Source organism: Cebus imitator, unplaced genomic scaffold, assembly GCF_001604975.1.
Source record: "Cebus imitator isolate Cc_AM_T3 unplaced genomic scaffold, Cebus_imitator-1.0 Scaffold2, whole genome shotgun sequence".
Taxonomy (NCBI): Eukaryota; Metazoa; Chordata; class Mammalia; order Primates; family Cebidae; genus Cebus; species Cebus imitator.
Genome location: NW_016107317.1, coordinates 11,643,413 through 11,658,503, shown reverse-complemented (window position 1 = coordinate 11,658,503; position 15,091 = coordinate 11,643,413). Strand labels below are relative to the sequence as shown.

Below are 15,091 nucleotides of genomic sequence, written 5' to 3'. Positions count from 1 at the left end.
TAAGAACCTTAATGGAACAGACCCAATCCAGAAGTACCTGACTCCACAAACAGCCACGTCCATCACGGCCTCCATCATCAGCTTTATCATTATCATGATTCTGAATACCATATATGAAAGAGTGGCAATTATGATTACTAACTTTGGTAAGGTCCTACTATAGCTTAGGTAACTTCTGACATATTTTTTAGAACCTGGCAAAAATAGAGACTGTTGTCTTTTAGGCTTTTCAGTTCCAATAGATTACAGTTTTTAAACATACTTTTTCTAGCATGTATGGAAATAAATTATCTACAGCTTTGCATTAGTAAAAGGGACAAAGCAAAGACAATCATTATAATGTCCAAGCTCTGTGTAAACAGATCAGTGTTGAATAATATTTTCAATTACATTAGATCATGTACTCTATGGTTGAAAGTAAATAGTCTCTTCATTGCAAATAAGTGGAATAGGGTCATGGTTCCAGTGGCAAATAGGTTCCTCTGTTGCTGAGAGGAAAGCTATCACACTACTACGTGTCTTTCCCCGTGCTGTTCATATTAATATAATTCTCATCAGCCCTGGATTTTGTAACATGTTTCTTCTCTCTGGCTTGTATCCCAGGCAGCTGCTTAGTGGCCAAGTTAAGTGCTTCCCACACTGCATTCGTCTGAGTCGCTCTCTGAATGGCCTACTCAGTAGTCATCTAAAATGATCAAACTGATTCAAATTCCACACTAGGATGACCTATTTTGTCTTTCCCAAATGCCTCTACCAAGTTTCACCTTGTTTTGCTTGTTTTCTTCAACAGACTCACCTTATTGCAATTCAGGAAAACAAGAGAATATCATTTAGCAGGCAGTTCAAAAATAATTTTCAGTCTATTATACCTATAGCAGTTCTTGCTTATTTGATAACACTGTCTTGTAAATTTTAAGGAACAGTTGATTTTTTGTTGGCGCGGGGAAACGTGGGCTATTGTATTACTACAATAAGGGAGAACTCTTAAAACAATGTGCAAACTTGGAATCAACACAGTGGCTATATTAAGGAATTCAAAACAGCTTAAATGGAAACAGTGTGAATTGTATTTTTTTAACCTGTTAACTCATGTATCAGTATTTTTTATTAGAGTCTCAAAGCTGTTCACAATTTTAAAATCTTGTTTGTCTTTCTTTTAACTACAGAACTCCCAAGGACCCAGACTGATTATGAGAACAGCCTCACGATGAAGATGTTCTTATTCCAGTTTGTCAACTACTACTCTTCATGCTTCTACATAGCATTCTTTAAGGGCAAATTTGTAGGCTATCCAGGAGACCCAGTTTATTGGTTGGGAAAATACAGAAATGAAGAGGTGTGAATATAGAATTGTATTCTCTTGCCAATTTAAGCTGAATTTTTTCTCAGTTACCAAAATGAATAGTTATTTATTGTAAATTCCTTAGATTGATTTTTTTTAGCCTAAACAGAACAAATACCAGAAAAATAGAATTAATGCCTATATTTCAACTTAGACCCATTGAATATTTAAAGGAGATTTTCTTTTTAACCTTCCAGTGTGACCCAGGTGGCTGTCTTCTTGAACTGACAACTCAGCTGACAATAATCATGGGAGGAAAAGCAATCTGGAATAACATACAAGAAGTACTATTGCCGTGAGTGTTAAATTGTGTAACCATGGGTAACAGGACAAGGGATAGAATAGCCCACCCACCAAAATCATTTGCCTTCATATCCACATAGCTGCATGTTCACCTCTAAATGGATCAGAATCTATTATTATTATTATTATTATTATTATTATTATTATTATTATTTTGAGATGGAGTTTCGCTCTTGTTACCCAGGCTGGAGTGCAATGGCGCGATCTCGGCTCACCGCAACCTCCGCCTCCTGGGTTCAGGCAATTCTCCTGCCTCAGCCTCCTGAGTAGCTGAGATTACAGACACACGCCACCATGCCCAGCTAATTTTTTGTATTTTTAGTAGAGACGGGGTTTCACCATGTTGACCAGGATAGTCTCGATTTCTTGACCTCATGATCCACCCGCCTCGGCCTCCCAAAGTGCTGGGATTATAGGCGTGAGCCACCGCGCCGGGCCCCAGAATCTATTATTATTAAAGGTCTCCAGACAACATAGTCCAACCAACAGTGTAAATGTAGTCAGGATCTAATAATTGTATTTTAAAACCTTCTTTATATTTAATGTAAATCCCCATCTGCTATAGTTTATACCTAGGCTATAGTTATTGTTTGTAAGTAGGCTATTGTTGGTGACTGACTAATCACAGCGCTTTGAGAGATAGCACTGGTTACAGCTGTGAACCATGTAATTCCACAATTTCCCACATCCTTCTTCTCTCTTCCCTATATATTACGCATTTAAAAGTCAGTATGAATTTTAGTCACTGTATTAAGTTTAATCTACCAAACTATTCTTATGTGTATCTCCTTTTTGCTAATGAAGAGCTGTGGTTTAAAGAGGTTAAATGATTTACCCTATTTCACATTAGCATTAAAAGGCTACTGTGGGATTCAAATCCAGGATCCCATGAGTCCGGACTTTTAAGAATAGAGGTTCTCTTAGGATCCTAAGGCACTGGGATACATAATGTTTTAAGAAATAATTGTCTAAAATAACCACAAAGGTTTTGACTTACTGTTGGTTTCCTAAAAAATTGAGAACAACAAAATAGTTGTACTTCAGATATTAACTAAGATTTCATTGCCTGTTATAATTTTCACTTAATCCCCCTCCCCTATCAAAGAGTAAAGTCTAATACCATCTGCAATTTCTGCAAATTTCAGAGAGCTTTTTGTTTTGGTTTCTGTTGCTGCTGTAATAAATTACTGCAAGATTAATGATGTAAAAACAACACAAATGTAATATTTTATGGTCCTGGGGGTCAGAAGTCTCAGTAGACTAAAATCAAGGTGTTGGTGGGCTGTGTTTCTTTCCAAGGGCTCTAGGGTACGTCTCTTTGCCTTGCTTAGCTTCTGGAGGCCACCAGCTATGTTCCCTGCTTTGTGACCTCTTCTCCATCTCAAAGCTAGCAAAGTTTCGTTTTTGTGACTGATTTCTGTAGTCACCTCTCTTGCCTTCTGTTGTCTTCCCCCTGTTCTCCTTTCCTTGTCTCTCTCATCACCTCTCCCCTTCTTTTGTTCAGAAACAAAAAACGTCCACCTTTATAAAAAGTCTTTTATCCCACTATATAGCTGGGAATTTTAAAAAATTTATCACCCTTCTTTATAGGCTCCTGCCTCCTGCCATGTTGCCCTCTTCCCTCTATCACATACAGCTTCTCTCTCCTTTCTCCTCCCACTCCTGGCTTTTCTTTTTTCTCTTCCCTAGTCATGAAGTTTCTGTTCATTCTCTTTGTTGAGCAGTTAACTCACTCTGGGTTTCAATGCATCCTTCCAGATTTCTTTGCCAGGTCTATTCTCCATCTTCAATGGAAACTTTCAGGATCTTTCTCTAAACAAAGATCTTCCTTCCTCTTCCTCCACCCAAAAAGGGATTCTGGCTTTAGCCGTGAAATTCATTTTTTTAATCCTGTTCTGCAGAAAATACCCTCACTTTCATTGAGCTCATATTCAGATTTTTCTAGATAAGTAAAAGTAGGTGATGCATAAATAGTACTGTGTTTGTTTCTAAATGAAAACAAATATATAAAACAGAGGAAAGTCTTAATCCATTCTTAGATTAAAAACTGTTTTCTGAAAAAGTAGGTTAATTATTTAACGCCTTGTTTCAATAACATTGGTTTTAGCAACTGTTTCCTAAACTGGTATTGAGAAATTCTTATGAAATGAAATTTGTTCACATGAAATATTTTAAAGTAAAGGATGAATTATACTATCCTTTACTTTACTATACTATAGCGTCATTTTTTGGTATTTAAATAGTAGATGGCTATATTTTTCCATTATATACATTTATACATGTATATTGTAACACAAATACTCTTCTTATATAAATAAGTGTACTTATTTGTATAATAAGAAAAAAGAACTGTTTTAGGAGAAAATGTCCCTTATCAAGATAGGATTTGGAAAGAGGATAAGCTGTAGGCAGAGTCCTAAATATAGGACTTATATCCGTGGCTTATACTTTCACTTCAGGTAAGCTCATTGTTGAAAATTACAGTGATATAAACTTTGCCTTCAAATTCTTCTGTTTTCTTGTCTGAAAACTGGGAATGCTGAGTGTTAGCCAAATTAGAGAGTGACTGTTGTATAGGTGCCAGTTTTGTTACCTTTTTTCATTAAATTCATAAATTAGGATTTCACAAAATCCTAATTTATCAAAGATATATCAGTTGTCTTTACTATCCAAAGCTATACCCACCCCCAAAACTAGATAAGAAGAGAGAGAAAAGCCTTCTAAGTCAGCAGTTGTTTTCACATCATGTAAGTATGTCAAGAGAAACATGGAGAAATGTATTTCACCACACACGCATCTTCCTCTCTCGTCCTTCCTTCCTTCCTTCCCCTCCCTGCCTTTGGGCCCATACCCCTTGACTGTAGTATTCTTGGAACAAGGAAAGGAGCATATCTGGCTCAGGGATCTAGGTTTCTTTTAGGGTCTCCCCAGTACCTGGCATATGACAGAAACTTAGTAGGAAGCAGCTGAGTGAATGAATGAGTGCCTTGTATGCTTTAGATACATCACATCAGTAAATTATAGCATTGTCAGCGGGACTCAGAGAGCAAGCTCAGAGCCCTTTGGCCTTCCCAGTTCCACTTAGTATTTTGATATTTAAGGCATTCCTGGGGATTTTATTCTATTCTTGATAAAAAGGCTAGTATAATTCCTGTGTTAAATAACTCACTCTGGAGAAATTTTTATAATAACATGTCAGGGATAATAATGAGAATTAAGTATCCAAAATACCTATAGCGTCATTTTTTGGTATTTAGTAGATGGCTATATTTTTCCATTATATACGTTTATACATGTATATTGTAACACAAATACTCTTCTTATATAAATAAGTGTACTTATTTGTATAATAAGAAAAAAGAACTGTTTTAGGAGAAAATGTCCCTCATCAAGCTAGGATTTGGAAAGAGGATAAGCTATAGGCAGAGTCCTAAATATAGGTGTCTTCACTATTCACACTCAAAGTTTAGAAACAATAAACCCACACATAAAGTAGATTCAGCTAGTCAAGTATGCTTGTATTTCAAAATTAGCAAGTGGGAATACTGTAGAATGTCCTAAACAGAAATGATGATTATCTCCAGTATGTGGATTAAATGTGATAATGGAGGTGAAGAGAAAGTGAAATGTAAAGTGCTTCTCACCTTGTTTTGTACAAAATAAGGACTTAGTAAAGCACAGCTTATTATCATGTGGCTATGATAATACACCTGGTAAATTCCTATGGAAATTATTTTGTAACCCCTGCTTCTAGCCTTGGCCAAGGAAAAGGTATCTGGTGTGTATATGTTTCTAAAAGTTCTGTGGGTGATTCTCAAGTGCAGTCAAGATTGAGGTCCCTGCACTAGAAGCACAGACCAATAGAAAACCCAAAAGACCAAAGGCAAATATGGATGGACTGCAACCCAGGATTTCCTAGTATCCATGAGTGGTTCAACTCAGGAAAACCAAACAAGAGGCTCAACGTCTGTAACTCAGAAAAGAAAGCTAGTGAGGAAGACTTTTAAGATGACCTGATATGAGAGGGAAGCCTAAGATAACACAAGTAGTTGCCAGGACAGAAGTGTCATCCTGAATTTGAATTCTCATGTGGTTTAGAGCCCAGATAGAAAAAGATCTACTTCTGGAAAGGATTCAGCAAGAGGCTGAGGCTGGAAGTGTGGGAGGCAGAGCAAAAGAGAAACCAATAGGAACCACACCCAATAACCTTAGAGTTAGGTGTCATGAAGGGTGATGGAGTTGTGTGGTCCTTGGTGCCACCTAAGTCACAGTCTCCCTAGAATAGCTACAAAACTACAGATTCTGGAGCTTATCTCAGCCGTTTGCACTGGGAGCCAAGAAAGCTGCACTACTCACAAGCATTCCATGTCATGCTTGTATGTGCTGAAGTGAGAACCACTGATCCAGGTGGCCTGGATCACTGAGCCAAGATTCTACATAACATGGACCATATTTACACTTGGCCTCAGCCAGTGCAGCCTGTTTGCTCAACAGAAAATCCCATACAGGGGGTTTTATGCGTTAGGAAATTTGCTACATCCATTACCTATTTTGAATCATTTAATCCTGACAGCAGCCCTGGGCAATGTAGGTTTTATCACCCCATTTTATTTTTAAATTTTTATTTTTTATTTATTTTGAGACAAAGTCTTGCTCTGTCTCCAGGCTAGAGTGCAGTGGCACAATCTGAGCTCACTACAACCTCCCCCTCCCAGGTTCAAGCAATTCCCCTGCCTCAGCTTCCTGAGTAACTGGTACTACAGGTGCATGCCACCATGCCCAGTTAATTTTTGTACTGCACCCAGTTAATTTTTGTATTTTTGGTAGAGACAGGGTTCCACCATGTTGGCCAGGTTGGTCTCGATCTCTTGACCTCGTGATCCGCCTGTCTCAGCCTCCCAAAGTTCTGGGATTACAGGCGTGAGCCACCGCACCTGACCCCCATTTTATTTTATTTTTTTTACCAACGTTAACCAGCTAAGCAATGGCGTGTGGATTCAGATTCATGGGTGTCTGAGATCATATCCCCTCCACTTTCCACAGCCTCCTGCTGCCTCTCTAACATCATCGATGTTAGAAACCGGGAAAGATTGTGAGGCCAGAGATGTCTCCTGTAGTAGAGAGAATTTCCCAAGTAAAACTTTAGTAGCAGTCAGTGAAAAGTGAGCCCTGAGATCAGTAGCAGTGGGAAACCCAGCAGAGTGAACCATTTGTACTGCCTGTCTTATGCCGGCTGAGTGTGCACACGTGCACATGTGATGGAGAGGATGAGGGTCTGCCTGGTTTTCTTGCATTAACTGTCCTTAACCACTGTGCAATGCCTTCTCATTGTCAGAGTTTGAAGGCCACACCCACATGTTTAATCAGCCAGTGTATCCAGATGTTAGATCTGTATTTGGAGTTGTTGTTGTGCCTCTTCTGATGACTCCACAGGTAAACCACAAGCTGGCAGTTGCTTGAGGGGACAACGTTCTTTATGTCACAGGTGCACACCTCATTTTACTGCGAACTCAGATTTTTACCAAATTGCCATAAAAAAGGAGGCAGCATTTATCTCAGCCACAAGGCTTTTGAGAGAGGGAAAAAACACGACATAAAAAAGAGACAGTGGGCAGCTCAGTGGGGCACTATCCAGGGGTGGACGGAGCACTGGGACATGGTCCAGGCTGTTGTGTCCTAGCTCTTGCACTATAACTTGGAGGAGGCGTTTCACTCATCTGGTCCTTAAATGATTCAGCTTAACATAGGGACTTGGACCTATTTTATCTAAAGTCAGATTCTGTCACTTTCCTGCTCAGTGCCCTCCAATGGCTCCTCACTTCCCTCAGTGTAAAAAACACCCAGAGTCCTGACAGTGGTCCCTTAGCCCTACCCTGCATGCTGTCTGTGAACCATGGAGGCCTGCTCCTGCCACTGGATCTGTGTCATCACCGTTCCCTCTACCTGGGACTTTTTCCCCCAGGTTTCTCGCTCTTTTGTCTCCTTCACATCTTTATTCAACATCACTCTGAATGAGGCCTTCACCGGCCACCATCCCCACTCCTCCCTAGACACAAATGCAAGCACTCCCTGCCCTACTTAGTTTTCTCCACAGCGCTTACCACCAGCTCGCATACTATATCTTGTTTTCTCTGGTGATTTTCATACTGGCAAGACCATTTTGATTGATGGGGGGAAATGGAAAAACAAATAACTGAAGTTAATCAAATGAAGGAAACTGACTTTTAAAAATTAAGCCGCCCACAGGAAAAAGGTAGGAGAAAAAAACAGCAGCTGCAGCTTTGATAAACCCAGGTATGTAGTCCTATTTTTCAAAATATTTTCGGATAAGGCAGAAATAAAAATAAATTTAGCATGCAAACAAAAAAATTAGTTTATTCGGGAGATTGCATGTGCAGCTTTGAGATAGCAGCAAAATACTTTTATGACCTTGGCCTGATAATATTCATTCTAATTTATAAAACTGATCTTTTTGGCAGCTGGATCATGAATCTAATTGGACGATTTCACAGAGTTTCTGGATCAGAAAAGATAACCCCACGATGGGAACAGGACTACCATCTCCAACCTATGGGAAAACTGGGATTATTTTATGAATATCTTGAAATGAGTAAGTTGTTAGTGAAGTTTTTAGTGATATAAAACACACTGGAGCATGTCGTGGATCCCAAAAGCATCTGTTATTAAGTCAAATTAACATGTAGCATATTGAAATGACGAAGAGTATGTTTTTCTCCATTAGATAAAATTATACAATCAGACTTTCAGATAAGGTGGCCATGTGTGTCTTTGTTAATATTTATGTTATACAAAGCTAGAAATGTATTACCGTGGAATGAAATGGAATATTCACTGAAGTACATCTTTACCTTAATTCTTTTTGTTTGTTTTTTGAGACAGAGTCTCACTCTGTAGCCCAGGCTGGAATGTAGTGGTACAGTCACAGCTCACTGCAACTCCTACCTCCAACTCCAGGGTTCAAGCGATTCTCCTGCCTCCACCTCCTGAGTAGCTGGGCTTGTAGGCATGCACCACCACGCCCAGCTAATTTTTGGACATTTAGTACCGACAGGGTTTCACCATGTTGGCCAGGCTGGTCTCAAACTCCAGGGCTGAAATGATCCACGCACCTCAGCCTCTCCAAGTGCTGGGATTACAGGCATGAGCCACTTGGCCCAGGCATCTTTACCATGAATTTATTTGTTTGTTTGTTTGTTTGTTTGTTTGTTTGAGATGGAGTCTTGCTCTGTCACCCAGGCTGGAGTGCAATGGCATGGTCTCAGCTCACTGCAACCTCCACATCCTGGGTTCAAGCAATTCTCCTGCGTCAACCTCCCAAGTAACTGGGATTGCAGGTGCTTGCCACCCAGCCTGGCTAATTTTTTTATTTTTAGTAGAAACGAAGTTTCACTATGTTGGCCAGGCTAGTCTCAAACTCCTGAACTCATGATCCACCTGCCACAGCTCCCCAAGGGCTGGGATTACTGGCATAAACCACTGGGCTCAGCCATCTTTACCATGAATTCTTAAAGCATTCTAATCATGTTGTCTGAGAAAGAACTCAGCAAATATAATTAGGTGTGATTCAGCTTGGCCTGGAGTCCATGCAGGCACAGCTGTTGGCTAGGATACTTCTGAACTGAGTCATTTAAGCAGGCCTGCAGGAGCATGCTGCTTCATGGCAGGAATAGTCCCGAGATGCTCACTTTCATATCTCCTGCCTGCCTTCAACTGCCTATCTGTTTGTTCTGGCCAGTGGTTTCTGCCTGGTTCCTTGAGTGACTTCATGGCTCATAACTGGCTTGAATTTCAAACCATTGTGCTGGTCTGGAATTAAGATTTAGCACAGGTCCTCTCTTTCCTAAATGTCTTGGTCCATTTTTATATTATTTGCCTGGGCTTTTATTCTTTTCAGTGGGACTTGATTTTGAGCTCTCAGTTGCTTTTAAATGGAAGCGTCTCAAAATAGATTTCCATAGGAAACACCGTCTTTTGTATTATGCATGACATGCTTATATCTAATAGATGGCTAACAATTTACATGTTTTGTATCTGTGCCCTTTCAGCTAACCATTGCATTGAATAACAGTTTTTTTAAGCTTAGGAGAATAGAAAAAGAAACGCATCATTTTTGTTGACAGGCCTTGCATTTATGCATAGGGCGCTTTGCATGTTGGCAAAGACACCCCTTTGTGGTTCCTGTTTACAAGTCTGCCGTTAGAAGGTGGTTTTTATTAAATCACATTCTATATATAAAATAATTGCTTTTAAAAATATACATTATACATGAAAACACATCTGCTTCCTTCAATGACTAAAGGTTCATCTTGAGGCTTCTTTGGTCAACAATACTTTGCGGCAGCCCAGAACCTGATTTGAATTTCATTTTTGCTTTGTTATGTTTCATGACCAGGTTTCATTAAAGGTGTAGCTGCACTACATATGTGGAAGCTATCTTTGTTTATTATTCTGCTTATTTTCAGAAGGACCGTAAGACAATTACCTGTTATTCAAAAATGAGTCATAATTGTAAATATTTCTTACTGGAACTATTAACAGCATAAAAAAAAACATCCTGGGGCAGAATGTCATTTGTTAATTTTAAGAAGTTATTTTTCTGTAGATTAGTCAAATAAATGGCATCAAAAGGGAAAGTTATATGGTCATGTGGTTTGGAGAGAAGCTGATATGACTTGTAGAGTTTTCATAGGCTCTTTAAAATAATTATCAACTAAATAATGCTGCCTCTTCCTGCCCTACAAGAAAGGATAGAATAATAGCTTTTATAGACAGATTTTTAGGTTTATTAGGTTGTTTTTCTGTTATCTAAATAATACCTAACAACTGAGAAAACTTGATTTCTGAATTTCTGGGAGTAGGCAGTCTGTTACTGTGTGGTCAACAGGAGAATGAAATCTGTGTTTTGTCTTTCTAGTCTGTGAGAGACAGAATTTGTAAGTGCCTTTTGAATTGTTTTCATTTCCCTAAAAATAAACATTGAGTGCCTTTGGTATTGGTCTCACCACCAGACAGTCCCCTCCTTTCCATTTCCCCATATTCCTTAACAACACGACCATCTCCCTTCTAAATTGTGGCTCTTACTGCTTAAGGGAAACACCTTCCAGAAAGCAAGGTTGAAGCCTCCACCCTTGCTTGGCCTTGCACCCAGCCTCAACTCTCTTTCCCTCTTTCCTACCTGACAAGTCCTGCTGAGTCTCAGCAAGGCCTCTGAACTTTTCAGGCAGCTTTCCTACTCTTTTTCTCTAGGCATTAGCAGCACCTGCTACCTGTCGTGGTGGTATGTGCTTTGTGCCTGCCTGTCTCCCCACTGCACTGAGCCTGATGGAAGCAGCTGCCGAGTCCTCTGCTGGAGCACCAGTACCTGGAAGCTCAAACTCATAAACATTTTAGCAACTTGAACTTGGAGCTCCAACACATATATAACTGTTAGTTGATTTTACATTAACATCCCTCACCCACTTACCAAGTTCTTTATGACCTGTTTGAGTGAAATGTTTTCTATTTAGTGAATTTCCCACCATCCTTTGAGATTATTGGAGTAATTCTGAGGTGTTAACCCAAATTGCTTCTCAGAGTGTTCCTGACTCCGAGTACTCAGACGCAGAACATAATAGTAGTCTGTCTGTATTTAAACCTGGAAGCCATAAATACTGTTTTGTACTCAGTAATGTACTGCACAGACACAGGTGTCCTGAGAACTTGGTGAGGGCTTCCTGGTGGGCAGGTGCCCCTAAACAGAGTACATTGATGTGATGAATGGGCCCTGTTTGTCCCTGGCACTGCCTCTTTCCCCCTTGCTATGGTACCTTGATCTTACCTTCATCTATCTCCAAGTGAATTTTTTTAAATCTGCTACAACAATGACCTTCATATATGATTTTTTCCATGTAATGTACCGTAATGAGTATCAGCTATTCTTCAGCAGCTCCTTGTACCCCTTTCTTTTTCTCCCTCCTATGCTCAACCCACCGATGCCTCTGCTGTACTCTCCAGGACTCAGGCCTTCTTCCCTTCATGCTCTCATCTCTGCTCAGTTCGAGCCCATCACCTGCCATGAAGTCTTCTAACCTTTGCAGGATGAGCTTTCCAAAAGGGCAACTAGGTAATTGGGAGGATTTGCAGGCCTCCATCTCTTCATTTGTCCGTTCACTCATTCATTTATTTAAACATTTATTGAGCACCTGTTGTGTCAAACGCTCAGTTGCTGGGGATACCAGTGCCCTTGGTTCCTGCCCTCATGGAGCTCAGCATTCAGTGAGTGGTTAAGGAGAATGCTAATTAGACTTCCTTGGGCAGATGATATTTGAACTGGATTTTGAAGGGTGAATGAAAGTTATCTAAAGTATGGTGAAGAGAAGTACAACAGCTTGGTCAGTTCAAAGAATGGCAAGTGAACAAAGGATCCACAGGTGGGAATATCAGGTAGGCAGGGACCATATGATGATGGGTCTGGTGTGCTTAGCCAGGGGACTTGAACTTTATTCTTAAAAAAATTGAGATCTACTGGAATCTTTGCAAACAAGAGAACTGCATAATGTTTATGTGGAAGAAGATGAATCAGGCAGCAGAATGGAAAATAATATTTTGGATGGGAGGGAGATGATTTAGGAGGCTACAGCTGGTAACCCAGACAACAAGTGTTAGGTACCCACTATTTAGTGGACATAGGAGTAAAGAGAGGGAGATGGATTTGGTAAGTGTTAAAGGGGTGAATTGCATAGCAGATGAGGAACAAAATTAAGATAACTTCCAGGAGACCGAATATGCAGGGCAAAATGTAAGGAGAGGAGCTGGTCTCTAGGAAATGGCTCAGTGTTGGGTATTTTTAGCGTGAAACATCTGAAAGGCAGTGTCTCATTAGAAAGCTGGACACGCCAGTCAGAAGCTCAGAGGAGCCATGGGTGAGGCCATAAGGGTGAATCAGGCATGCCCAGCAGAAATATCAAGAGAGATGGACAGATAATTGATGATGAGGCCCTGGGGGAAAAGGGACATTTGAAGAGTCAAAAGGGAGGGAGGCCCCCACAAAGAAAAAGAACAAAACAGAGCAATGGGAAGAAATCCAGCAGCGTTGTGTCAACACAGAGAAGGCTTGGGAGATGATAATGTTGCTTTAGAGGAATTTGAGCATGACGGAAAAGGAGCATAATGGAAAATACAGATCGGGGAAGAAAGGAAGAGCCAGCGCCCACACACTCCTAATTGCTAGACCTGGGGTGGGAAGTGGAAGCAGTGCTATAGCTGGGTAGGGCTTTTTAGTTTGTTTTTCAATATATCTTTTGAATTCTTAAAATTTCTTAAGTAAAGAATCAAGTGGAAATAAATATTCCACAGCAGGGGACTGTTTGGCCGTGTCACAAGAAATCACCTAAATCAGAACTGAGAAGGAGCATCAGCTTTATGAACATGCAGCCACCGGCAAAGTTAGCAAGAGTAGCTCCAGTGCTGTGGTGAGGGCCTCAGGGACTAGTTACTCCCCCACTTGTTGTGAAAGTGGATACTTCCTTCAGAAAACTCAACTGTAATGTGTAGAAGAAAGAAGAGAAAGCATAGAGAGCAGTATAGGATTATGAAAATGTTTCAGGCAAGGGTTGTCTTTGTTTTCACAGTGGGTGTTTGTATTTTTGTTGTTATTCTTGGTTTCAAAAGTTGCTTATAAAGTTTTTTTCTCACATGAATATCAGAACAAAGTATATGGGCTTTTTCTGGTGCTTTATTTTTAATATAATATTTTTAATCCATCTGGAATTTATTTTGGTGTCAAAAGTGATGGCTCCATACCAATTTTTCCCATGACATAGCTAGCTGTGCCAATACTTGCATCCACTGCTTCAAAGTATTGCGTTATACGAATATATACTAAAACCCCATGAATATTTGCATCTGCTCTTAAAATTCACCCTGTTTAATTCATACTGTCTATTCATGTACTAGTTCTAAACTGTTTCAATTACCATAGCATTATAATATACTTTAATATCTCCCAGAGCTGTCCCGTTTTTTCAGAATGTTCCTAATACTGTCTGCAAACATCCTGTTTATATTTCTTGAAGAACTTTAATATCACTTTTCACTTTTTAGCTTTTTTCTTATCTTCCTTTGAAAGACAGGGTCTCACTCTGTTGCCCAGGCTGGAGTGCAGTGGCTCACTCCAACCTCCACCTCCTCAACTAAAGCAATCCTCCCACCTCAGCCTCCTGGGTAGCTGAGACTACAGGCTCTCGTACCACCAAACCCAACTAATTTTTGTATTTATTGTAGAGACGGGGTCTTGCTGTTTCCTAGGCTAGTCTCAAACTCCTGGGCTCAAATAATCCTTCCACCTCAGCCTCCCAAAGTACTGGGATTACAGGGATTAGCTGCCACACCCGGCTGACCTGTCAGCTTTAGGATTATTACAGAATTTACATTAGAATTCTAAATTATTTTGTGGAAAAAAATTTGATATGTTCCTGAGTTCAAGTTTGCCCTGTCAAGAGTATGGCACATCCTACCATTCATTCATTCATCATTATTTGTTTTTTCTTAAGTCAGTTATCATAGTGGTCTTACATTTCTCATTAATTTATTTCTAAATAGCCTATGCTTTTGTTGTCATTATACGTGGTATCTTTTCTCTTTTGGATTTTTAACTATGTTTACTGCTAACATAATCCTAATCTCTGGCTTCTCTTGAACAATCAGGAGATCTGGCAACATGGACCCCTCAGTCCGACATGGCAACTATGAGCTGTCTCTCTCCGTAGAACGCACACTTGCCAGTTTACCACAGTTGACTGGCTGACTCCACACATTGCTATTACTTGCATGCCCTGGGGCTGATAAGTTATTTAGGGTTGGGTGAGTCATAGACAGGGACGTTGACATCACTGCTTGTTGCTGCTGCTCATGACTCTGTAGCATCACCAACTCTGGTCCTTGCCTGGCTGACTTCTCTGCATGAGTGCTCCTGCCTGGCCTGTGGGACTTACTGAGTCCTTCTAGCTGTCTGCTCTTCTGCAACATGCCCTTTACCTCTCAGACCAAAAGCAAATGCTAGCTCTGCCTGCCTCGCCACACCCTCCACAGCCTTGCCCTTTCTGGTCAGAGTCGTCCCTGCTCCTTGTCTGAACATGAGACCTAGTGGGGCTTCACGTTTTCCTCCCATCCACAGTCTTAGTTACATATCTATATATGTTTCCTCTTAGACCCTGCCCTTCTAACTGGCAGGCCTTCAAACTGATTTTCCCTTTTTTGGATAATTTCTTACTTCTTCCCCTCCATGTATCACCCCAAAATCTTTGCTGCCCCATTTATAATAAGGCTGTGTCCATTACAAACAAGGAGAAAAGGACTTCTAAGCCATCACTTAAATTTTGACTTATGACCACAAGGACTGCAACCAACTTCAAGATTCTTAAGGATTATAACTTAAGATACTTTTAT

General features: G+C 40.2%; 1 protein-coding gene across 1 annotated transcript in view; it reads left to right on the top strand.

Annotated features, from left to right (window-relative positions):
- The window catches only part of ANO6 (anoctamin 6), a 193,237-nt gene that overhangs the window by 161,360 nt on the left and 16,786 nt on the right, over positions 1 to 15,091 (top strand). The window contains 4 exon segments of the mRNA XM_017529706.1: positions 1 to 146; positions 1,167 to 1,336; positions 1,540 to 1,637; positions 8,125 to 8,255. The exon segment at positions 1 to 146 is cut by the window's left edge and continues 11 nt beyond it. Coding sequence (XP_017385195.1) covers positions 1 to 146; positions 1,167 to 1,336; positions 1,540 to 1,637; positions 8,125 to 8,255 — 545 coding nt within the window.